Source organism: Sprattus sprattus (assembly GCF_963457725.1).
Source record: "Sprattus sprattus genome assembly, chromosome: 8".
NCBI classification, from domain to species: Eukaryota; Metazoa; Chordata; class Actinopteri; order Clupeiformes; family Clupeidae; genus Sprattus; species Sprattus sprattus.
The window spans coordinates 7,849,082-7,876,399 of NC_137927.1; the positions used below are offsets into that span (position 1 = coordinate 7,849,082).

A 27,318-nucleotide genomic window follows, 5' to 3' on the forward strand; every position below is an offset into this window, starting at 1 on the left:
CACAGAACAGTCTGTGTGGCGTGGAGGGTAGGTGGGGGAGGGGGGGGGGGGATTGGGAAGGTCACAGGGTCAATGTTGAAGGTCACAGGTCCAAGGTTGAAGGTCAGGGAGATGAAGGCTGAAGCTCTGTAATCTGGAGGCACTTTGGCACAGAGTGAAGCCCTCCCCTGATCACACACAGGCACACGCGCACACACACACACACACAATAAAGAAAAGGAGACATGCAAATGTAACCAGCACCACACAACATAAAGGTTGAGTGGGAGTGGGGAGTGGGTGAGGAAGGGGGTCGTGAAGGAATGCCCAAGAGGATGATAGGAGGAGAAAAGAGGAGAAAAAGAAAGAGGGGCAGAGAGAGAGAGACAGAGAGAGAGAGAGAAAGAGAGAGAGACAGGTGTGTGGGAAAAAGGCCAGCCTCACTCCCATCACTGTCATGTCTGCAGTGAGAGAAGCAGGAAAGACAACAAAAGAGATCAAATAGACAGAGATGGAAAGAGAGACACAAAGGGAGAGAAGGAAGGAGCGGCAGAGGCAGAGAAGGGGGGAGAAGAGAGGTAAGAAGAAAAGACAACCACAGAGAGAGGGCAGTCTGGTGTAAGCAACGCACAACATACACGCTTTAATGCACATGTACACACACACACGCACGCACGCACACACACACACGCACGCACGCACGCACGCACGCACTCACACATGTACGCACTCACACACAGACAAGGGGAACAGAGAGCGGGGTGTTCCTTTCTCATTATGGAGGAGAGCTAAACCGTCCATAATAAAGACACATTAAAAAAAATTAAAAACAAAACAAAAAACAAATATTAAAAAAAAAATAAACTAAACTAAACAAAACATGAGTGTGGGTTTTAGGTTGTGGTCCATGGTTCTGAGCGAGTGAGGAAGGCAAGTCCCAGCTCCGCTCTCCTCCGTCTTCCCTCTCTCTTTCAGCGCTCCCTCGTTCCTTCCCTCCATCTCTGTCTCTCTCTCTCTCTCTCTGGCTCACAGGTAGAGCTCCTTAGACTTGATGTGATGCAGCTTCTCACGGAGCATGCGGAAGGAGGGCCGCACCGCCGCGTCCAGGGTCCAGCACTGCTTCATCAGGTCGTACACCACTGTTGAACAGCCGTCGGGGCAGTCCATCGTATAACCCTTCTCCACCCGCGGAACCACCTCCTTCAACGGCTGCAGACATGAGGGGAGGAAGAGGAGGATGGAGAAGAGGGGAGTCAATAGGGGAGGAAAAAGATAGAGAGGCCATGAGGAGGAGTCAGGTTGAAAAGAGAAGAAGAGAAATCAGACAAAGATGAAAAGCATTGACATGCGGAGAAGAAGAGGAATGAGGGAGGCAAAGACACATGAGGCAAAAAAAGAATAGAAAAGAAAAGGAGCAGAGGGTTAGGGTTAGAGAGAGAGAGAAGTGGAAAAGAGAAGAAGTGATGTCAGTGATGCTCTGATCAGATGGCAAGTCAGAATAACATCTCCCAAAATGACTAGGCTGCCCTCTTGTGGACACAAGGGGAATTTTTCACCAACTCACAATTCTGGGGTAAGGCACACGGCCGAAAGAGTAGATCTCCCACAGCAGGATGCCGTAGCTCCACACGTCCGACTTCGTGGAGAATTTCTGGTAGGACAGAGACAAAAAACAGATCAGGACAGTATGGCCACAGTAAACACTCGTGTAGCCCGGCAACACACAACCACAATAAGGTGGATCTGAACGAGAAACTAATGCCGGGGGTGATAACGCACATCCTAGTATTTGTTATTAAATATATTAGTACTGTGAGTGACCCAGTTTTGATGCCCTGGCACACCATAATGATACAAACAACACTAAGTCCTTTTTTACAATTGTACCATGTGACATCCGTTTCAAATCAGGTGTTTTTGTCAATGATATCTTATTGATACACTGTGCACAACAGTGCGATACTGTGCAACAATACACACCACCGCACATGAAATACCACACACCACCACAGATACACTCCACACAACATGGAGACACTAATGATGTTCAGAAATTCAGCTGCGTTTCAGATACTCAGCAAATGATCTGCCATTTCAACGGCCAAATTGGAAATGTACCGTCTGCAATCAACACAAAGGCTTATTCATAGCAAAGGTCAACGACCTGGAGTAACAGACAAGGCCTGTCATCATTTCTAATCCTGACGGCTCCGTTCATTATCTGATGTTCTCTTAATGGGTGCCATTGGGCAGTCAGCGATCATAGAGACAAACGGATGGGTGTTATCCGGGCGGGAGAAACACTTATGAAAGAAATCAAACCGGTCTGGACAGACAAAGACGGATGAGAGCGAGCAGAGACCCATATGTACAGAACAGACTAAAAGAGCGGTAGAACTGGAAGGATGAGGGGGAAAAGAGAGAGAAAGACAGAGAAATCTTAAAAAGGAAAATCTATACATACAGCCTTCCATATGCATACATATATAGCCTAGAGCAGGGATGCTCAGTTATGGCAAAATTCATAATCACGATTATTTTGGCCAATACATGATTATTTTACGTCATTACCGATTAATCACCCAGCCCTAGCCTAGTGGAAGCAGAAAAGCCTTTATTGTCATTATATTTGCATACAACAAAATTTGGAATACAACGTAATTTGCCGATGAAACCGTGACAACAGAGATACTTAGAGTATGGAGCACACAGAGAAGTATGCATCACGAGAGATCCTATAGACCAGGGGTGCCCACACTTTTCTGAATGGTGATCTACCTTTTAAGTGTCTGGGTCAGAATGATCTACTAACTACGCACATTATGAGTCTTTTTTTAATTTACAATACCAAAACGAACACACAGTGTCATACGGGCTATTTCACATAGGTTTCACACTTAAATGACAAGTTTAATTAATTTAAGATTGAGTTTAATTTCCATACCAACCCTGGAAATAACAACAGTAACATCCACAATAGAGGCTACTAATCAGCATGTGATTTCATAAACAGTGACATTACATTGCCCATACAATTTAGTAGCCTATATTTATAATTAAAAAAATCCACACATTGAAATGTAACTTTTTTTAACACTAGGATTTTCTTTTAACATACATACATAGATAGTGGCATTTGGCCCACAGTACACAGTCTCATACTAGAACTCACTGTTCAAACTGAAACTTTTTTTGTAGGCTACTACAGAGAGAATCGAGCTACAGCGAAAACGAAAATGCAGCGGTAAAAGGAAAGCACTTGGGCTTGTCTGTAGTAGGCAATCAGCGGGCACATTATAATATCATTATATGATCAGGATAAATTGCTTTTCTGAAAACGCGATTTTTTTTCCTTCGTTTTTTCTTTTTTGCTGAGTTCTGTGAGCTACTCTCATTGGCCCTACGATCGACCAGTCGATCGCGACCGACGTATTGGGCACCCCTGCTATAGACCAAGAAACCGTGACGACAGTGAGACTAAGTGTTAGTCTTTGACTAAGGAGCAAAGAGAGTTATGCATCATGAGAGATGGAGCGAATGACACACATGTCCATGTCACACAACCAATCATCTGTTCATTTCAGAGAAAGACGGCGCAAGAAAACTGGTGACAAGGGTGTGTCCGAGTAGGTCCGTACCTTCTCTCTGAGGGCTTCGGGGGACGTCCACTTGACGGGGAGCTTGGCCGTGTCCTGCGTGGATGACGCCTCCTTGGTCAGGCCAAAGTCGCTCACCTTGGCGATGTTGTCTTCTGACACCAGAACGTTCCTGGCAGCCAGGTCTCTGTGCACAAAGTTATTGGCCTCCAGGTACTCCATGGCTTCACACACGTCACTGTGCAGCCACAGACACACACACACACAGACACAGACAGACACACACACAGACACACACACACACACACCAACAAAGAAAGAGGAGAACTCATATTAAATAAAGGCACAGATGCCAGTTTAAAGATGTATTTTGAGGTTAATAAGGATGTGTATGTTTCTGATGGGTTGAGCACTCACCACGAGAATTTGAGTAGGCACTCGCCACCCAGCACTGTTCTGCCTCGGGAACGCAGGTAGTCCACAAGACTGCCCTGTGGACCAACACACACACACACACACACACACACACACACACACACACACACACGGTCATCAGGCGTCAGGAACACATGTGTATGTATATGAATGTGAAAGTGAGTGTGCGTGTGTTTGTGAGACAGTAGTGTCTTTATTACTAACCTTGGCCATGTACTCCGTGACTATGTAGAGGCTGCCTCGTTCCTCTACGATCACTCCCAGCAGCTGCACAAGGTTAGTGTGTCTCAGTTGCCTGCAAGACAGAAAAAGAGGAGAACAAAAAGAAAGAGAGGAAAACAATAAGGAAGACAATGAGTAAAGAGGGAGAGCAAACAAGCATAGCTGATGAAACAAATGCACACAACATTGCAGTTATAGCTGTGTTGTGTGTGTGTGTGTGTGTGTGTGTGTGTGTGTGTGTGTGTGCTCAGACTTACGTCATGACTGAAGCCTCTGCAATGAAGGCCTGAGCTGTGGCGTCGTTTTTGATGCACTTCACTGCCACCTTGGTCCCCCGGTAGTCTCCAACCATCACATCTAAGATACAACACACACACACACACAGACACAGACACACACACACACAGCAAAAAACACATACACACATCAATCAAACAAATACACACATCAATCAAACAAATACACACACTGTAAACAAAAACACAAAGCCAGGAAAACACACACTTACCGCCAAATTCTCCTTTCCCAATGGACTGGATGAGTTTCAACTCTTTTCGGTTGAGTGCCCAACCACCTATAGGCACACGGAGACACACACACACACACACACACACACAGAAGAGAACATATGGGTTAGCAGAGAGACATGCTGTGCATACTATAGGCACACGGACAAACAGTGTATACTGTAGTCGCACGGGGTCGCACACGTACACACACGTTCCCACACTTAGACACACACACACACACACACAGACATGCTGTACATACTATAGGCACACAGACACAGACAGACACACACAGACACACACACACACGCTGTGTATACATCATGGTAGTACTCTCCTTCACCAAGATCAAGTCTCCAGCAGTCACTGGGATCCACACAGAGCACTTCAGACTCATATCACACACACGGCTTACAGCCTGACCTCTAACTTGGCACACACACACACACACACACACACACACACACACACACACACACACACACACACACACACACACACACACACACACACACACACACAACGGCTTACCACAACACAGCACACTAGCGCTCTCACGTGAATATGTGAACGTGAATATGTGAAATGGCTATGCTCCAGCTGTGAGGGACGGAGTGTAAATGAGTGTGTGTGAATGTGGAAAGGCGTGAAAGAGTGACTGTTCATGAGACAATTGTGTGAACAACTGTTAGTATGGTGTGTGCACGGATGCATGGATGTAAATAAAGCTATTTGTGTGAGTGGTTGTGTGTGTGTGACAGAGTGAGTGAGTGAATGAGAGCGAGAGATAAAGTGCACGGGTCAGTGTGTGTGTGTATGTGTGTGTGTAAATGTGAGCGCGAGAGAGAGAGAGAGAGAGAGAGAGAGAGAGAGAGAGACAGATTTACTCACTCCTGGAGAACTCATCCTGGGCTGCCACTGTTCCCTCCATCAGCTTTGGCTTGATGAGTCTGGTGCACAGGCCATCGGCATCTTTGGTGTAATGCTATGAACACACACACACACACACACACACACACACACACACACACACACACACACACAGGTGAGTTTTGACACAATTACTGGCAAAATATCAGAGGAGGGAATTAACACATAATTATTTAACACCTTTGAACAAATTGTTCCAACATTAATGTATTCCCACAAATATAAACAACATGTCCATAGTCAGACATTCTAATTGTACCCCAACAGGAAGCAATCAGCAGACAGACAAACCCCCCCCCCCCACACGCACACACACACACACACACACACACACAGGGAGGGAGTGTGTCAGGGGGCTTCCTGCTTGTCTGGTTCAGGCTGAGAACTGTGAAGGACGTTCTCTAGGGGAGCAATGCATGCTGGGAACATAACCCCCGCTAACAGACCTATCTGTGGAGCTACTGTGGGAAAGAGTAAACACTCAAGACACAGTGTGTGTGGGTGTGAGAGAGGTCCTGAAACAGCCTTCACCCTCGACACACACACATATATATTGATCAATCTCCCACTCAGAAAGTGGGCTGGAGATAGAGAAACAAATCAGGCTTAATTGGAAGATAACCTTTGCCGCATACAATGTTCATATGAAGACAATACATGTGATGGCCTGCAGACGAAAGGCAGATGCTCTCTGCGTAGGTAGGTACTGCACACCTGGCCAAAACCACATGGTAGTGTTTAGTGTTGACAATCACTCCATGACTCACAAGTCACCCCTGTGTGGGCCTTAGCCACCAACAACATTCACACCCCTGCAGTGTTGGGCACATGAAGCACCCCTGGTTGCGATGTGCGCACTAATAAACAGACTGATGCTGTTGCCGTATAGACCACTAGGGGGCATAAGAAGCGCGCATCCCTTCCCGCCGCAGTCACCGCATTGATCGCACACAAAGCTAGATTCATATCCCCTTGCGCATGACTCCCATTCTCAAGGCAGTGATTCTCATGCTGGTATTTCTACACTTATAGAGGAATCAGCTCACGGCAGCACAACAATGAGCTTTTAAAATACCCCTCTCACTTAGAGTACATGGAACTCATTCAGGTTTGGCTTTTTATTTATTTATTTTTTGAAACTCAATTAACTTGGGGGAAAAACATCACACACACATGATTATGGACACAAATGCATCCCTCTGAGACATATAGCTACTGGATGATGATTAATGTGAAGCTCACTGGGGTTCCAGCAGTCGCAAGCACACAGCCACGGGACTGGTGACGATGAAAACTCCAGGACCAGTGTTTCCAGACCAAGCCAAATATAATATAATATTTATTATGTATTTGGTTTTAATGTTAAAATATTGTAATAGAGTCACAGCCCCATCCTTCACTGGAGTGGAAACATGGAAGTGGAGTTCTGGCATTCTGAGCCTGGTGTCTGCACCTCTGGGGCCCTAATTATGAGCAGAGAGGTCTGGAGAAGGGGACAGGGAGGACAGAAGAGGAGGGGAGAGAGGGAGGGGGGAGGAGGAGAGGAGGGAGGAAGAGGGGAGAGATATAGGATGGCGTGGAGAAGGGGTGGAGTGAGAGAAAGGGGTGGGGACATTGGAAGAGTGAGAGAGAGGGGCGGGGGAAGTGGACGAGTGCAAAAAACACACACAAGCAGCAAAGATAAACTACCCGTGTGAGGGGAAGTGAAGAATTACTGAAAAATAAGCAGTGACCGTGTAGTGTGTGATGTGAAGTGTGTGTGGATGTTTGTGTATACAGTTCTTGGAGCTTGTGGGATGATCCTGCCCAAATCCCTATGCCTCTGGGGAAAAGATCAAGCTTAATTAAAATCTGAATGCCAACAATTTAGCAGCGCCCTTATCTGAGGATGAAAGGCTTCCACCTTCTGATTCAGGCCTCTGATTCAGGCCTCTGATTAAACATGCACACACACACACACACACACACACACACACACACACACACACACACACACACACACACACACACACACACACACACACACACACACACACACACACACACACACACACACACACACACACACACACACACACCTTTTGCATTGCCCTGGAGATGTGCTCTGTTTTTCACGCATAATGTGGAATAAAGAGCAGCAAACAGAGTGTGGAGGAGAGGAGAGGATAGACAGAAGATGAAAGGAGAGGAGAGAGCGGAGGGCAAACTGGAGGAGAGGAGAGCAGGACCATCAGGGTGTTTCCAAGGGCAACAGGGAGCCAGTCAATAAAACAATTAGTCCGAGCACACAGCAAACAACACTGCCTCAATGCCAGCTTAAGTAGGGCACGCTAATGACCCAAAGGAAAGGTAAATCTGAATGTGTGTGTACGTGTGTGTTCGTGTGTGTGTGTGTTATTGCTTTATGATGCACTGCAGCCGTTTGTGTGCTGCAATGATTTGTTCCCCAGTCCTAAAATCAGGTGTGACACCACACACACACACACACACACACACACACACACACACCAACTAACTGCAGTCTGCAAACAACAACACATTCTTCCCCCTTCACTCAGACGGACAAGATTCATTATTAGATGCATTCCACACTGGAGCACACACACGCACACACACACACACACACACAAACACACACACCACTGCATACTAGGGATGCATACCTAAACCCACGTTCAGGTTCAGGTCCGAATTAGAATCCAGAGGTTTAGGTTCAGGTCCGGACCTAATAAGTCCGGACCCGAACCCATGGCATATTTGAATATATGAACTGTTTAAAGTATACTATTAATATAAATACATACAAAACATTTGGCTTCAAACTACAGCTTTTTTTTTTTTTTTTTACCTCAAACTATGAACATTATATTAACTGTAAACAACAGTTTATAGTCTACTTAAATAAATATAAATAAGTACAAAAAACACACACACACACACACTCTGCACACACTACAGCTTCAAACTTATTTAGCAAAAATATGAGCATATTTGCCTTTGGAGTCAAAAATGTATTATTTTGTTTGTATTGTATTATTTATTTTAATGAAATTTCACCATTTCTGATTTGTTTATATCAATTTTTTCTATCTGTTTATAGTTAATCTTTTTACTTGAACACACTACGAGAAAATGTGCACTGCCCCTTTAAGAGACTATTATACGTTTTGCTGTGATCTCCGTTTATTTGTCAGTCTGAGGTTGCTGATTTGCTGTTGACCTTCTCTCCTCTTTACACGCAATTGTTGTGTTGCATTTGCTGCACGTCGCGATGTTTGAATCTTTTTGTGCAAAATACAGCCACACTTTTGACCGTTTACCTTTCGGTATTTTCTCTGTTAAAAGGTTTATGGCTAGCTCTGTTTGTTCTTGTTCTGTGACATGCTGCCTGCTCTTCATTGTCATACGACTGTTGCTATGAAAACACCAATGAGCGACACAGGACAACGTTTATAGTGGGAGCTAGGGAAGTTGTAAATGTGCCCCACGAAATCTGCCTGGCAAAAAAATACAAAATAATTCATACAGATCATACTTACACCACTAACGTTACTGCTAGTTAGCTATCGCTAGTTTTCTACTGTTTTGGAAGCAGCCTCTGTGTTTCATGTTGCAGCCTGAAATAATTCCTGTTTATAAGACAACATTTTACATAAGTTTTCAAGATTTAGCTGCATGATTTGTTGCTGTTATTTATTTAAATCGGCTCAGGCACCGAAATCTGCGTGTCATTTCGGTCCGGGTGCGTAACGGTATAGGAATGTGTTTTTCCACCGCGAATTTCAAGATGGTCTAGAACGAAAATATAGTAGGATATAGTATGTGAGTGCTACATTTTTTACAAGTCCAGTACCGAATCACTGGGGTTTCGGTTTTTCTGGACCTGAACCTAAACGTTTTTACAAGTCCAGAACCGGTCCGCCGTACCGGTACGCATCCCTACTGCATACAGAGCTATATCTGCAGCTTGACAATCCGTACACACACACACACACACACACACACCAGTGCATACAGAGCTATATCTGCAGCTTAACAATCCGCACGCACGCACACACACACACACACACACACACCAACACACACACACGTATAAACTCACCTCCACCAGCTGCATGAGGTTCTCGAAGAACTCCTCCTCGTCGATGCTGAGCTTGCCGTTGTGGTAGATGATGCGGTAGTGCTCCACCTTGCCGTCGCAGCTGACGCAGAGCGTGTAGTCGCCGGGGTAGTTGGTGCTCTCGCGCACCAGGTAAAGCCCCGTCTCCGGTGGGTAAAGCAGTCTCTCCGCCTGCTCCCGGGAGATCTTCCCGTGGAACCATCTGGAAGAAGTGGAGAGAGGGGGGGGGGGGGGGGGGGGAGAGAGAGAGAGAGAGGTGAGCATGGGGATGCCATTTGGATGAGCCCACAGCCAGCCCTGCGATCTGGACCAGCACCACAAAGACACCCCAGGAACTCCAGCGCCACGGCTCTTTAGGGTACCAATCCAATAATCAAGCGCCAAAGCTCCTCTGATATCCCCAAGCCCCACTCTAATGGAAAGCCATTCAACACTTTATCTATAGGAAGATACAGAAACACTGGCCAACTAGAAATCAAGACACGACAAATGTGCTGTTCCACACAAACACACACACACACACACACACACACACACACACACACACACACACACACACACACACACACAGCTGTTCCTCATCCTCACACTGTTCCACTGTATATAATAGTTTAGTTACAATAAACTGGCACTCTGAGATTCAGCTGAATTGTAATAATAATAATAATAATAATAATAATAATAATAATAAATGTAACATGGACGGTGACACCATCTGTGTAGATCCGAGCAGTGAAACGAATTTCCTGGCTGGACACGAGCTGCATCAGGACCACCAGCATCACAAATGATTCCATACAGTACACACACGATCAGGAAACTCTACCCATTACAAACCATTGTTTGGCATCACTGTTTTGGTCACTGGTAGAGAGCTCCGATGAAGAAGCTTGCATTCGAATGGAGTACTTATCTACCCATTCTCCACCTTCTCCACATTATTACTGTGCCATAAAACCCCACGGATGCCTAAAGAGACTTTATCAGTTACAGAATGCACAAATCAAATAAAAAAAAAAAGGCAAAAATAATCTGATTAGAAGCTTCAGAAGCAGCAACCTGTTCCTTCACACACACAGACACATCAAACACCAATGCTTCTTAAGGGACCTTGGCAGCGTCTTGCCCTTGCAAACACCTACAAACAGAAACACACACACCAACAGATCAAAGACATGTATCAGTGCATCAGCTCAGAGACCTGCTCCTAAACACACACACACACACAGAGCTGCGGGTCTTCAAGGAGGCTAGAGCAGTTACTTGGCCCTGTACAAACACACATGCGCTGGCTGCGTAGTGTCTTAGAGGAAACTTGAGCAGCTACCTGGTATATAAACACACACACACACACACACACACACACACACACACACACAGCTCTGTGTCTTGAAGGCTTCTTGAGCAGCTAGCTGGTCCTATATAAAACAAACACACACACACACTAGGGGTGTAAAAAAGAATCGTTTTGCATCGATGCATCGATCCAACAGCCGACGATACGATGCATCGACACGTCCGCAAGAGTATCGATTTAAAAAAAAAAAAAAAAAAAAATGTTTTTTTTTTTTTTTTTTTTACTTTTTGTTGCTAGTGCACTTTGATGAGTATTTTTATTTTATAGTGAATTAAGTAGGCCTACAGGGGTATTTTTTGTTTCCATTTGCTGCTACTAGTGCACATTTGCACTCATTGCACTGATTTTGTGGAGCATTGTTATTTTAAATTGAATTAACTACAGGCCTATTTTTTGTTACCGTTTGCTGCTAGTGCACTTTTGCACTGATTTTGTTGAGTACTGTTATTCTATAGTGAATGTGGTATAGGCCTATTTTTGTTACTTAACACTTTGTACTTTGTACAGTACTTTTTGATGCAAGGCCTTTCAGAATCTATAACAGGGGCATTATTATTTTTCAGTGAATGAGGTTGTCATAGGCCTAGGTGGAGTACAACTTTTCTACTTCTGTTATTGGCTGTTGTTTCTCAAATAAAATGCATAACGATATAACAGCTTTCATTGATTTATTTCAAATCTGAAACATTGTCTAGCCTGTAAGGTAAAAAAAATAACAAATTAATCGAATCGAAATCGAATCGTATCGTGGTGTATTCATGAGTATCGAAAATAATCGAATCGTTGGGTCAGGAAATCGATACTGAATCGAATCGCCATGATGGGTGTGATTTACACCCCTAACACACACACACACACACACACACACACACACACACACACACACACACACACACACACACACACACAGCTCTGTGTCTTGAAGGCTTCTTGAGCAGCTAGCTGGCCCTGTGGAAGGAACAACAGGACGTGTGGAGAGGCTCCGAGGGAAGGGGAGGAACCTTGCTGAGCAGCAGCGCAATAACAGGAAGGCGATCGACACGGGAACAAGCACAATACACAACAATGACACACACACACACACACACACAGCAAATACAGTCAATAGAGAAACAGGGTTGAGACTCCTTGGACTTTCAATGGTAGTGCAGATTAAAAAAACTCCTCCCCCCGTTAAGGCAGGACCATAGCAAGTGATAGGTACTAGACTTGCAAGATACCTTAATCTGGTCCAGCCAAAACAGCGACAGACACAGACAGACAGACAGACAGACAGACAGACAGACAGACAGACAGACAGACAGACAGACAGACAGACAGACAGAGAGAGAGAGAGAGAGAGAGAGATAGAGAAAGAGCGAGAGACAGACAGGCACAGAGAAGGAGACAGGTCTCGACTCAATCTGCAACAGTGGTGGTGGCATTGTGAGGGGAGGGTCTCTAATGATGTAGGCTGTTAGCTGTTAGCAGGCAGGCCAGTCCGTGTGTAAACATGAGGGTGGGAGCAGAGGCAGTGAGACCCAGCTCAGAGGACAAGGGAGAGGCAGCGTGACCCAGCTCAAGGGCAGAGGGAGAGGCAGCGAGACCCCGCTCAGAGGCTAAGGGAGAGCGAGAGAGAGAGAGAGAGAGAGAGAGAGAGAGAGAGAGAGAGAGAGAGACAGAGAGACAGAGAGACAGAGAGAGAGAGAGAGAGAGAGAGAGAGAGAGAGAGAGAAAACGACGTCTAGGCCAAAGCTGCTTAGTGTGGATTGAGATGATTAGATCAGCGGAGAGGGACACTTCTCTCGCCCGCTCGCTCTCCCTCTCTCGGCAGCCGTTCCCAACCTCACGCTTAATCTGACAGCGCAGTGTCATCTGAGACACAAACACTCTGGAACAACAAACGCACACACACACACACACACACACTCGCACACACACAGAGGAAGAGAGGAAGAGATAGAGAGAAAAGCTCAAGTCCTCCTGCTCCCCTGCAGACAGGGATGGACAGAAAAAGACAGCAGAGGAGCAAACACACACACACACACACCCTTATTCTCATATACAGGAGCAGACACACACACACACACACACACACACACCCTTATTCTCATATACAGGAGCAGACACAGAGATGCACACACCCTCATTCTCATATACAGGAGCAGACACACACACACACCCTTATTCTCATATACAGGAGCAGACACACACACACACACACACACACACACACACACACACACACACACACACACACACCCTTATTCTCATATACAGGAGCAGACACAGAGATTCACACACCCTCATTCTCATATACAGGAGCAGACACACACACACACACACACACCCTTATTCTCATATACAGGAGCAGACACACACACACACACACACACACACACACCCACCCTTATTCTCACATACAGAAGCAGACACAGAGATGCACACACACCCTTATTCTCATATACAGGAGCAAAGCACAGTTGTCCAGACAGGTGGAAGACACAGACAGACAGAGGGAAAGCAGACACAAGCACAACAGACAGTATAAAGACTGATAGGAACTAGATATAAGGGACAGAGAGGCCAAGCAGCTCAGGGTTTAACCAGCAGGGGGCAGGCTGGGGCTCTCAGTGAGCAGACAACAAGATGCTTCAGCAACACATTACACAACAGTATAGCAGGAAGCAGTCTCCGCTCCGACAACTGCACACACACACACACACACACACACACACACACACGGTCACTTTCTTAACAACATTCTCCAGTCTTCCCTTTAGCAGGCCGTCTGCTTTTGTTTCTTACGTCTAACACAGACAAACAAAGAAGCACATATTCTCTCAACCACCTCCATCCTCTCCCTAACCATCACTATGCTATAAATACAAAACACACGCTCCCTCAGACACTCAGGTGTGCGCGCACACACAAACACACACACAGACTTCCTCCTACAAAGACACAACACCCCATCATCATTGGCCTGGCTTCTGGAGCAGCTGAATACTCCACATCTTAAGGCTCTGTCTTACTCTTTATGAGTGTGTGTGTTTGAGAGAGTATGTTTTTGAGAGATTATGTGTGTGGGTGTGATTTTAATGAGTGTGTATGGAAGAGTGTTTTTTTAAGAGTGTGTGTGTAAAAGTGTATTTTTTTGAGAGTGTGTGTGTGGTAGTGTGTGTGTGTAAGAGCGTGTGTCCCTAAAGCTACCTAAGATAGTTTAATCTTAGCCTGGTGTTCTGGGGCAGGTTTTGTTTGATGATTTGCTTCCATAATGGCTCTTGCTCGTGCATGCACTCAAACACACACACACACACACACACACACACACACACACACACACACACACACAGGGCAGTCCACAAGGGAACAGACGCAGTGCTGAACAGGACTGAATTATGCAAAGTGATGAGACGGTGAGGGGGTGGACACTCTCCTTCAAAGAGGCCGACTTCAACCTGATGTACTGCTCACTGACCACATCTCATTAACAGTGCAGATGGAGAGAATATATGAGAGAGAGAGAGAGGGACTAGAAGATAGAAGAGAAGGGAGGAGTAAGACAGGTGCAGCTGGACTGGGGTCTGTGTACCGATCCATCATTGTGATGATGATTGTGTAGCACAATCACAGTGTGTGTGTAGGTGTAAATGTTAATGCATTTGTGTTCGTAGCAAGTGAGAGTGTGAGTGTGTGTGTGTGTGTGTGTGTGTGTGAAGAAAAAGGGGGTCTACTCACGGCATGAGACTGAGTTTGCCCCCTGACTTGACGCCCTCCCTCTTCTGGACGTAGTTGGCGGGGATGGTGCCCTCTCTGCCCACCTGGTTCTTGGCTTTGTACCAGTTTGGGTCCTGGAGGGTGTGGAGACATTACAAGACTCAGTACAATCTCATAAAAAGGCTTCTTTTTTTAAAGAAATAGTTCAGCAATTGCTACTAACTGTGGGCAACAAATACACAGCAATGTTATGTTGAAATTCACATGATGAGTATTTCATTATTATTATTATTCTAATTATTATTATTCCATTAATTCAGTGTCCTTAGCTGTTCTAGACTCAACACGAGTCATTTGATGATGAATACAACTTTCAATCAGGCAGTCTTGCCTGTCATGCTATAGTATTAGTGTTTGCAGTACCAACTAATTAATTCTGAAAATAATATAACCATTGCATTTAGCCAAGTAAAACAAATCAGTGACAATCTGCAACACACTGTACAAACATCCCCTCACTATTGGGCTACTGTTGTGTCTATCAGGTTCCTACACACCTTGGTGACACCAATGATTGTGAGCACATCTCCTTTGAAGAAGGGCAGGTCCTGACCTGTAGTGCCCTGGAAGTTATATTTGGCCACACACTCTGTGTTGGACGGCCAGGCTGCCTGTGAGGGATAGGAGGGATAGAAGGGCATGATGGGTAATGTAGTCCATGTTTCAGTGTGACAGAACCTGCCCTACTAGTAAGGCGAGGCTAGGCTGGGCTGATAACACTTACGGGGAAAAAAACACAACCATTAAAATGTGGCCAAGTCTGTGTTTTACAAGTGTGTGGGCAAATAGCATACACGTGCCTGACACCTCAAGCTTCTGGGGAACAACCGACCGCTGCCAACTTCTGCAAAACAGACTTTTATCTGAGGAAAGGTCATGACAGTGTGTCTGTGTGTGTGTGTGTGTGTGTGTGTGTGTGTATGTGTGTGCGTGACTGACGAGGCCGTTTCATATTTGATTCATTTTATGTTTTGCCCAAAGACAGCTGTTGAAACACAGAGCAAGCTTTCCAGTGTGTGTGTGTGTTTGTGTGTGTGTGTGTGCGAGAGAGAGATAGAGCGGTGCTGTTTGGAACAGAGCAAAAACAGAAAGAGAGAGAGAAAGAAAGAGAGAGAGAGAGCGAGAGGAAGAGAGAGGTAGAGGAGGAGAGAGTAAGTGTGTGTGTCAACACACATCTAGATCAGAGAAACACACAGGCAGACAAATGGGTTGGTGCCATGTAGCCATTTAATCCTCTTTCATCATAAAAGGAGGGAGCCGAGAACAAACGCTCCCATCTCACCACCCCTGTCTGTGTTTGTGTGTGTGTGTGTGTGTGTGTGTGTGTGTGTGTGTGTGTGCGACTCTTTCTTTTTTGCAAGACTCATTTAAGAGAAGCAGGGGTGAAGATGTCGTCTTGTGCTATGTCTGGGAGGATGTGTGTGTGTGTGTGCGTGTGTGTGTGTGTGTGTGTGTGTGTGTGGTGTGTGTGTGCTTCTTGGAGGATGCAAGATGCAGAATTAACGCATCAGCGCTGAGCCGTGAACAAAAACTTCCTCAGGAAACAACATTGGTAATTAATGTACAAACAGAGTGCCTCTGTGAGTGAGGTTTGAATGTCAGAATTTTTCAAATTGTATGTACAGTCATGGACAAAAATGTTGGCACCCTTGCACTTCTGTCAGATAATGCACTACTACTCCCAGAAAAGTGTTGCAATTACAAATGTTTTTGTATTCACATGTTTATTTACTTAGTTTGCATTGGAAAAACACAAAAAATCTGAGAAATAATGCCAAATCTGACTTTATTCCACATAAAACTCAAAGGGCCGGACAAAATTATTAGCACCCTCAACTTTATAATGGGGAGAACACCCTTAAAAATAAAGAAATACAAATATCTGAAATCAATTGCTTCCTGTAACCATTAATGAGGTGTCTTACACCTCTCTACTGGAATTTCGGACCACTCATCTTTTGCCAACTGCTCCAGGTCTCTCACATTTGAAGGGTGCCTTCTGCCAACTACTGATTTGAGATCATGCCCCAGTTGTGCCATGGGATTAAAGATCTGGACTCATCTCGGACACTTCAGAACTCTCCAGTGCTTTGTCTTAACCATTTCTGGGTACTTTTTGAAGTGTGCTATGGGTCATTGTCCTTCTGGAAGACCCATGTCCTCTGACGGAGACCCAGCTTTCTGACACTGCGCCCTACATTGCGCCCAAAAATGATTTGGTAGTCCTCAGATTTCCTGATGCTATGCACACAGTCAAGGCATCAGGTTCCAGAAGCAGCAAAGCAACTCCAAAACATCGGTCCAGCTCCACCATATTAGCCTGTAGGGACCGTGTTCTTTTCTTTGAAGGCCTCATTTCGTTGTCTGTAAACTACTTTACCAAAAAGCTCTACTTTGGTCTCATCTATCTACAAGACGTTCTCCTAGAATGATTTTGGCTTCCCCAAGAAAGTTTTGTCAAACTCAAGTCTGGCTTTTTTAGGTCTCTGTGTCAGCAGTGGGGTCCTCTGGGTCTCCTACCATATCATCCCATTTCATTCAAATGGTGACAGATAGTGCAAGCTGACACCGTTGTACCCTTTGTCTGCAGGGTAGCTTGAATTTATTTGGAAGTTGTTCTAGGTTATTTATCCACCATTCAAACAATATTTTGTTGCATTCTGTCATCAATTTTTCTCTTCCTTCCACATCCAGGGAGGTTAGTGACAATGCCATGGGCTGTAAACTTGTTGATGACACTGCGCACAGTGGACACAGGAACATTAAGATCTCTGGAGATGGACTTGTAGCCTTGAGATTGTCCATGCTTTTCTACAATTTTGGTTCTCAAATCCTCAGACAATTCTTTGCTCTTCTTTCTTTTCCCCATGCTCAGCGCGGTATACACAGACACACAACACAAAGGTTGAGTCAACTTTGCTCCATTTTAACTGGTTGCAAATGTGATTTCTATATTAGCAGCATCTGTGGCTCGCCACAGGTGAGTTTAAATAAAGATTAAAGGAGAATTACATGCCTAAAATACAATTATTTCTTAAGGGTGCCAATAATTTTGTCCGGACCTTTTTTGAGTTTTATGTGGAATAAAGTCAGATTTGGCATTATTTGTCAGATTTTTTGTGTTTTACCAATGCAAACTAAGTAAATAAACATGTGAATACAAAAGCATTTGTAATTGCAACACTTTTCTGGGAGTAGTGGTGCATTATCTGACAGAAGTGCAAGGGTGCCAACATTTTTGTCCATGACTGTATGAGTATGAGTTTGTGAATGAGTGAGTGAGTGTGTGTGTTGTGTGTATCTGGGTGAGTGAGTGAGTGTGTGTGTGTGTGTATATGGGTGAGTAAGTGAGTGAGTGAGTTACCTGGATTCCAGACATGGTGAGGGTGTGGGGTAGAGGGTCCTCTCTCAGACGTCACAGGTGAGCCGGTACCATCAGAGCTGTAGGAGAGAGACAGAGTCAGGGATATGACTGACTGACTGACATATACACACACACACTCTATGCACACACACACACACACACACACTACACACAGTTCAGTGCAATATTTATCAGTGATTTCTATTTTCAGAGCAACCATCCCAAATCACACAACAAAGTTCAGCTGTAAATGGTCAGGGCAGGAATGATGATGTGAACTGAAGATCTAATAATGCACGCAACAGATATGGAGAGGTCACCTTTTAAATATGCAACTGGCTTTGTTCAAATTTTCTGAAGATTGGAGGGAGGGAGGGAAAGAAAGAGAGTGTGTAAGCCACTATTATTTTATTCCACCAGAGATTTCAACATGGATATACTGTCAAAATCCTGAGAGAGAGAGAGAGGGAGTGAGAGAGAGAGAAAGAGCAAGGGAGATAGAGACAGACAGACACAGAGAGAGAGAAAAAGTGAGAGAGAGAGAGAGGTCGATAAAGGGTCAGCAGGTGATTTTACAGCCTTTACTCAAGCTTGGCCCAAGGCATGCTGGGAGCTGAGGCGGGCCCACCTGTGCTGTGTATAAATTGAGCGGGCAGCACTCTTGCTTGCTTGATCACCGTGCAGAAGAGGAAGTGAAACGCAGTGCCGGGAGAGAGGGAGGAAGTGGGTGTCTCTGACAGAGATTTTCCGATGGCAGGGAGGGTGGGAGGAGTGTGTGTGTGTGTGTGTGTGTGTGTGTGCTGGGGGGGGTCAGATGTCGGTTTACATGATACTACGGATGACCGTATGGAGGACTACACACAAACAAACAGCTGCTATTACAGTCAACATCATAAAACACCACACATACAGCAGTATGGTCACACACACTACACACTACACACACACACACACACACACACACACACACACACACACACATACACGCCTCAGCCTGTGGCTGCTGCTGCTCCTGCCTGGCTGTTGTATCCTGCAGAAACAGGAAGCTGCCTAATTGCAGACTGGAGCACATCAGAGGACAGACAGACAAATATAGCCCTGCTCCATCAGCCAATCAGCACGCAGCTCCCTCCTCCACTCTCCGGCAGAGCACACCTCTTCTCCAGGGGAACGATTGCAGAGAAAATGTGAAGTGTGCCGACGGGTAAACAGGGCCTATGAGAGAAGGGTGGAGTCACTGGCACACACTCCCCCTGTTCCACTTGTGTGTTTAAAACCCAAACATGTCCTACTGCGCGCCTACACACCAGTTTCTCCTGTGGCCTCCTGTGCCACTGAAAGCAGCCATTTCCCATGACGGGTTTTCATACTTCTTCAGTGGCAGAACTGAAAGTGAATCACTCCTCTGGGGAACCAGCGGAACGACCGGTAGACTATACGTCCTCTCTGTACCACCGGTGGACTATACGTCCTCTCTGTACGACCGGTGGACTATACGTCATCTCTGTATGACCGGTGGACTATACGTCATCTCTGTATGACCGGTGGACTATACGTCATCTCTGCGACCGGTAGACTATACGTCCTCTCTGTACCACCGGTGGACTATACGTCATCTCTGTACCACCGGTGGACTATACGTCCTCTCTGTACGACCGGTGGACTATACGTCCTCTCTGTACGACCGGTGGACTATACGTCCTCTCTGTACGACCGGTGGACTATACGTCCTCTCTGTACGACCGGTGGACTATACGTCCTCTCTGTACGACCGGTGGACTATACGTCCTCTCTGTACGACCGGTGGACTATACGTCCTCTCTGTACGACCGATGGACTATACGTCCTCTCTGTACGACCGGTGGACTATACGTCCTCTCTGTACGACCGATGGACTATACGTCCTCTCTGTACGACCGGTGGACTATACGTCCTCTCTGTACGACCAGTGGACTATACGTCCTCTCTGTATGACCGGTGGACTATACGTCCTCTCTGTACGACCGGTGGACTATACGTCCTCTCTGTACGACCAGTGGACTATACGTCCTCTCTGTACGACCGATGGACTATACGTACACAGAGTCAGTTCACCATGTGATAAATGCGTCAGCTCCACTGGGAAGAGTCTTTAAGCTCAAATAAACAAGCAGCTGATCTCCAGCGGTCTGCAGATGTCAGGAATGACATGTCAATGTGTGTGTGTGTGTGTGTGTGTGTGTGTCTAAATAATATTGTTTCATCTCTAAAATGAGTTTAAGTTCACATAACCAAGTTTTATTTTAATGTCTGCAGGCATTGTGTACCAGGCCTGGTAGGTATGATTGGTTTGTGGTTGGGGGGTGGTGGGGGGACATTATTGTTCATGTTCGTCATTTATGTTGACCTCTCTGAACATGTCCACATGATGCTTAGGAGAGAAGGGGGTAGGGAGGAATGGAGGGCACTGTTTGAGCACACACACTGGGGACACAGCAGTGTTCTAAAGGCCCACGGTGTGCGTGTGTGTGCGTGGGAGGGGGGTATCAGAGGGAAGGACCTAAGGCATCCTATTGGGGACAGACAAAGATCAGCCTTGCTAAGAGCAGCTTAGCGTAAGACCACACACACACACACACACACACACACACACACACACACACACACACAACCAGTATGCCTCCAGCAACCAGAACCCAGTTCATTTAATCAAAAGCTCTCAGACACACATTCTGCCTCCATCAACAGGAACCCAGTTAATTTAATTGAAAGCACACACATGTAGACACAAACACAGTCACACCACAAAAACCAATGCACACACACCCACCCACAGACACACACACACCTGCTGCTACACCCATCCACTGTCAGTAGTAGCAGGATATATGGCTGACTGGAGGTCTACTACATCAACATTCAGATGTCACCTTCTGTCTTCCTCTTCTTCCTCATCCCTCTTTTTCTGTCTTTCTCCCTCTCTCTCTCTTGCTCATCCCCCTCTCTCTCTCCCTCGCTGTGATGCCTGTCTTCTGAACAGCTTGTTGCCATGGCAACTCTTACTAAATGCACACCAATGAACACCTCTGCCCCTCTCGAAATGACAGATATGGGAGCACCTCACTCTCTTTCTTCCCTCTCTCTCACCCCCCTGCCACACCCACACACACACCCACACACACACACACACACACACACACACACACACACACACACACACACACACACACAAGCACTTCAGCAGGAAGGACAGCACCCCAGCACAGTGCTTCAAGGAGACAGTGAAATGGCCCACCTAGCACAGAGGATAATGTAGTCTGGCACTGTTCTCTCGCTCTCTCTTATTTTAATGACAGCTGCTAGGGTGGGAACAGCAGGGAGTGTCACTATACCCAAACAAGCTCACCCAAACAAGGTTTTACTAACTAAACATACTGCATTCCACATCATAAGGAAACCAACATAGGAAAACACAATGTAATAATAATAATAATAATAATAATAATAATAATAATAATAATAATAATAATAATAATAATAATAATAATAATAATAATAATAATAATAACAACAACAACAACATTAAAGAGGACCAATTATGCAAATTTGTAATATTCATAATTCTATTTTTGGGGTCTACTAGAATTATTACTAACATTATTCTTATATAACTGAAGATCTCTATTCAACCGCTGCCTGAAACGCTCTGCCCTGATGAGCCAAGTGTGCTCCGATTGGTCAGCTAGGTGGGCAATAAGGATTGTGTTATGAGACTGCGTTATCTTGTAACAAAGGAAAAGGGCTTGAATTCCAACAATGCGTTAAAAGGCACTTTGGGCTTCAAAACTCTGCACACAATTTACATACACAAAAACCTAATTAACACACTAAAGGAAGTGGAAAAACTGGAATAGCATAACAGTTCATTTTTAATAATGTTAATGTTATCATTCACATTGAGCTTACGTATTGGTAGGCCATGATACTGTTCTGGCAGAATGCCTTCACAGGCCTAGCTGCACAAGCCATGCACTGCCAGTGTACAGTTTTTCTGTAAAAATATGATATCATTATAGACATATGATTAAGATATTATTATCCTTAACCATTAATGTTTACCTCTTGCATACAAGAGCCACATATTCATCAAAATCACAGTCCATGTAGGGATGGGAGAGGAGAAGGAGAGAATCCATTTATGTGCCCAATCACATCATAAGAAGTCACACAAGCATATCAAAAGCAAAGGAAACATGGTTTACACAGGGTAATACAGGGCTTGGCTTGTTTCCTCAGTGTGTGTGAGTCTCTCTGTGTGTGTGTGTGTGTGTGTGTGTGTGTGTGTGTGTGTGTGTCCACCACAGGTGTGTAAGCCTGGATGCGTATGCCTGAAGCCAGAATGTAGCACACACACTCATTAGCTGCGCGGCTGTCAACAGAGGCAGCGAGTGTGAGATTAGAATAAACCAGAGCATCTGGTGCAGAGACCACAGGTAACACTAACACACACACACACACACCATTTATAATCTCTATCCCTCTCTGTGTGTGCAAGTGTGTGTGTAGCATTCTAGAGTGGTCTCCAGATGTGCAGCACTCACAGCTGGGGTATTGGCTGTTTTATGTCAGCGAAGTGAGGAGGAGACACACACACACACACACACACACACACACAGAGCGAGGTAGAGATAACGAAACATGTCAGATATAAATAGTAACGGTAGTTGTACTTCTGTTTGTCCGTCATTCAGGCCCACTGATCATATCCTCATTCCGTATGACATCATCCCAGTGCTGGGAATCAACAGAGCAAACTGCCATTCCGGCAACAGAGACAACATATGCCCTTTTAATACGCACACTTTCTTACCTTACAGAGACAGACAGACAGACAGATAGACAGACAGAGACACACACACACACCCACACAAACACACAGGGTTTGAATTAAGTTTTAGAATTTTAGAATTGTTTTGTGTGTGTTTCGTGTTGTTGGCAGCACAAGCTGAGGTGGTTGAGGTTGGGGAGGTGACTGGGTCAGCATCTCTGCAGGACCCTGCAGCACAAAGTCAGCCTTTGTGGCTTCGGCTGGGTGCTAGTCAAGGCAGTGTAGCAATAAACAAACACACAAACAGATATGGAAATGTGACCTACTCGCTATGTAAATGCTCAACAGCTTCCAAACAACACACACGCGCACACGAACACGCACACACACACACACAAATAGACAGACCCACACAGGCCCTTCCCAGCTTTGAAGCTCAGTGCACATTCCAGCTCATTTGGTGTCTGAGAGGCATAGCTGAAGAATTGTGTGTGTGTGTGTGTGTGTGTGTGTGTGTGAGAGAGAGTGTGTGTGTGAGCATGTTTGTGTGTGTGTTTCATGTCTGTCTGCGCCTGAAGTGAAAGTGCAAGTTGAAGTGTGCTTTGCAGATGCGAGTGTGTGTGTGTGTGTGTGTGTGTGTGTGTGTGTGTGTGTGTGTGTGTGTGTGTGTGTTTGAATGTAGGCGCCCACAAGACAGCGATCCAGTATGCCATGAAGCCTTCCCTCACTTGTAGGGCCACAGTTCAGTGCACGTTGTCTAGTCACGTTAGAGTGTATTGTGCAGTGTGTGTGCTGTGCAGACTGGGGTCTCTCTGATTGGCCCGTTTCATGTGCGGTCAGGGAGGGGTTATGTCTGTATGGGCTTGCCGTGAGCAGTGTCAGGTCAACCGACGAAAAGTGTCTGTATGAGTGTGTTTGTGTGTTTATGTGTGAGTTTGTCTGTGTCTGGAGTAAGAGGGCAAGCTGAATTGTGCTATGAGATGCTATGTGTAAGAGAGAGTAGAGTGTGTGTGTGTGTGTGTGTGTGGGTTTAACTCCAGTCTGTTTTGTGTATGTGATGGTCATGTTGGTATGTGTATGCAGTGAGTAGACAAGCGTCAATCCAGCTGAAGAAGTGTGTGTGTGTGCGTGTGTATGTGCACCTGGAGTGATCGGGCAAGTTGAACTGTGCTATGTACATATTTCCAAGTGTGTGTCTGATAGTAGTGTGTAAAAGTGTGCGTGTGTGTGTGTGTATGTGTGTGTGTGTGACAGAGAGGCAGGTTTGTGCATGCATGCAGTGGGTAAAGTCAAATGTCCTTCCTTCTCACTAGTCTGAGCAATGAGGCGGAGGAGGTTTGCATTCAAGCATGTGTGTGTGTGTGTGTGTGTGTGTGTGTGTGTGTGTGTGTGAGAGAGAGAGTGTTGTGTATATTTTTCAAAGTGTAACTAGGGACTAGAGCCCTTCCACTTCTTTTAAATCAGACACATGAAGAGATAATTCCCTTTTAGACCATAGCAGAGAAATTATATCAGTGGTTGGTGCGAGAAAGCACAAAACATGTCCACGCAAACACACACTCTCAGAGTTATTAAAAGCTATGGTAAGGGTAAGGCTGACCACAAGCTCTAACATTAGTCTCCTGCGGAACACCAACCAATAAAAACAAATAAAAACACATACACAAAAAAACGTGGTCTGTCTGTCTGTCTGTCTGTCTGTCTGTCTGTCTGTCTGTCTGTCTGTCTGTCTGTCTGTCTGTCTGACACACACACACACACGACAGAGAAACAGACAGAGCGAGGGAGAGAGAGTAAAACAGACAGAGAGAGAAGAGATAGAGTGTGAGAGAGAGAAGCAGAGAGTTGAAAGTCATGATTATCTGACATGAAAAGAAAGAACAAGACAGAGAGACAGAGAGAAAGACAGACACAGAGAGAGACAGACAGCTGCCTATGGGAAAAGATGTGAAAGCGAGAGAGATGAAAGAGTGAGAGAGAGAGATGAGAGTAGGAGAGAGAGTGTGACAGTGTGTGAGGGTGAGGGGGGGAGAGGGAGAGAGAGAAAGAGGGAGAGAGAAAGAGAAAGAGAACCAGACTTCTCTGCATCTCCAAGTCTGTCTCCAGTGTGCGGCTCATTAAGCGTAGAGCTGCCTGGACCATCTGCTGCATGCCACCTCCTCTCAGTCAGCCCTCTCATCAGGTACACACACACACACACACACACACAGACACACACACACACACACACACACGTAGACACGCCGACACACACACACACACTTGCTGCTACACCCATCCCCTTTCTAGAGCTTTCTTTTTTTCACCTTAGTCTGTATCCCTCTCTCTCTCCCTCCCATAACTTCTCTCTGTCTGTCCATCTCCATCCTGCCCTTTGCATTCTCCTGCCTTCATCCCTCTCTCCCTCCCTCTCTCGCTCCCTCATCCATCCATCGGTTTGCTTGCCCCTCTCTCATTACACCCAGTACTCCCCCCCCTTAACTCTCCATCTCTCTCTGTAGGGTTTGTGGCCATCTGGTGTTTGGCTCTGCAGAGGAACCACGCCACTCTGCCCTGAGGGGAGCCTGTCAGTAAGAGGAAGTTTTCTGTGCAACTGCTCTGTGTGTCTATAAAGTCAGAGACACACCATCACCACAACATTAAAGACCCAGCAGCGATGAAGGCTGACTGATGCAACTCCTCACGTCGCCTGTGTCGGGGGTAAAATGCACTCGAACTCACCGCAAAGACTACAGCCAATGGTAAACTAACACCCAAATTCTAGGCCCAATCAGTGTTTGCTAACCATTTTCACACCAGTCTCACCCACCACAGACGTTTTCGACAAGTTACTTCTAAATTGAGATTATGTCTGATAAGAAGTGACAAATGATGCTGACGTTTTTCAGTTCTTGGTGGCAGTGGTGAACAATGAGAAGAAGCATCGCTAAACGGGTGGAATCATAGGTAGGCCCACTACAGTGACAGGCTCAAGAGGGCCTTCCTGAACCTGTGTGGAGAGCTGCAGCTCGGAGTGGTCTCTCTCGCCAACGGGCTCCACAGCCAATCACAGTGGTCTCTCTGCCCTACAGCCCGCTTCCTATTCCACATGCTCAATTTGGCGAATATCTGCCGACACGGTGCGGGACACACCGCAAAAACCACAGGGCCACAGACGTTCACAGACATTGGCCTGGTGCTTCACGGACTTAAGAGAGAGAAAGGGAGAGACAGAGCGCAAAAGAGTGTGTGTGTGTGTGTGTGTGTGTGTGTGTGTGTGTGTGTGTGTGTTGGTCTCAGCCCTAGAGTGGCCGTCTGTCATGTCTGGCCAACTGAATCCCGAAAGATGCACAGAACAACCCCCCCCGTGCGCTTGCATGCATGTACACACACACACACACCCCTTCTGCGTCCCCCTCCCAAAAATCCTCAAACATGAAAGCCTATTAAACCTGGCCGGCAGAAGGCACTGGGAAAAGCACAACATAAAAAGGGGCAGAGCGCTTATCCCCTTGACACACTCTCCACATGCAAGCCTTACCATGCACATGGCAGACAGACATCACTGCTCCCATGTTCCCACAGACACACACTCTATATCGCTATAAGGCTAGGTTTAAATTTAATATTGTAATAATACATTTGTAAAATAATTAAATTGTAATAATAATTCTCTTTCAAAATACTGAATCCAAGATGGAACACGGACCCAAAGCTGAGGCTGGTGGAAATGGCCAAAGCAGCAAAACAAGTGGAAAGACACTAGATTAAACACAGACATACATTTCACCTTTTCACTTGTACTGCCTGTAATAGTGAAGATGAAGACTGTGTGTGTGTGTGTGTGTGTGTGTCAGGGTTTGTGGGAAACTTGTACCTGGCCAGAACCTGAGTTGCACCTGAGCAGTGCTTCTCTGCCACTGGCCACTGACCACTGCCCAATTGCATCCCGCTGAAACACCTTTAACAGGTGTGCAGACCACTGAAACACCTTTAACAGGTGTGCAGCGCACTGAAACACCTGTGCAGGCTAGTTCTGCTAAACATTCTAACCTCAAGAGCCTTACGAACAGCTCAGAACCCATTCATTGTCTTGAAAAGCCTTCTGAACAGCTCAGAAACCACTCACTCTGTCTTGAAGACAGGAGTGGAGTTGGGAATAAGGGAATGAGTCACCTCAAAGAACACACACATGTTCTTTAGAACACACACATTTTCTTTAGAACACAGACAGACAGACAAACAAGTCTACACACACAGA

General features: G+C 45.7%; 1 protein-coding gene across 1 annotated transcript in view; it reads right to left on the reverse strand.

The window, feature by feature from the left end:
- Positions 1 to 244: 244 nt before the first annotated feature.
- The window catches only part of cskl (c-src tyrosine kinase-like), a 41,891-nt gene continuing 14,817 nt past the window's right edge, over positions 245 to 27,318 (reverse strand). The window contains exons 2-13 of the mRNA XM_080843622.1: positions 18,272 to 18,348; positions 15,405 to 15,518; positions 14,869 to 14,981; positions 9,774 to 9,993; positions 5,633 to 5,726; positions 4,741 to 4,806; positions 4,490 to 4,589; positions 4,215 to 4,305; positions 3,993 to 4,066; positions 3,618 to 3,813; positions 1,544 to 1,630; positions 245 to 1,188 (exon numbers count right to left, since the gene is read on the reverse strand). Coding sequence (XP_080699748.1) covers positions 1,006 to 1,188; positions 1,544 to 1,630; positions 3,618 to 3,813; positions 3,993 to 4,066; positions 4,215 to 4,305; positions 4,490 to 4,589; positions 4,741 to 4,806; positions 5,633 to 5,726; positions 9,774 to 9,993; positions 14,869 to 14,981; positions 15,405 to 15,518; positions 18,272 to 18,286 — 1,353 coding nt within the window. The 5' untranslated portion in view covers positions 18,287 to 18,348 and the 3' untranslated portion in view covers positions 245 to 1,005. The remainder of the gene's footprint in view (positions 1,189 to 1,543; positions 1,631 to 3,617; positions 3,814 to 3,992; positions 4,067 to 4,214; positions 4,306 to 4,489; positions 4,590 to 4,740; positions 4,807 to 5,632; positions 5,727 to 9,773; positions 9,994 to 14,868; positions 14,982 to 15,404; positions 15,519 to 18,271; positions 18,349 to 27,318) is intronic.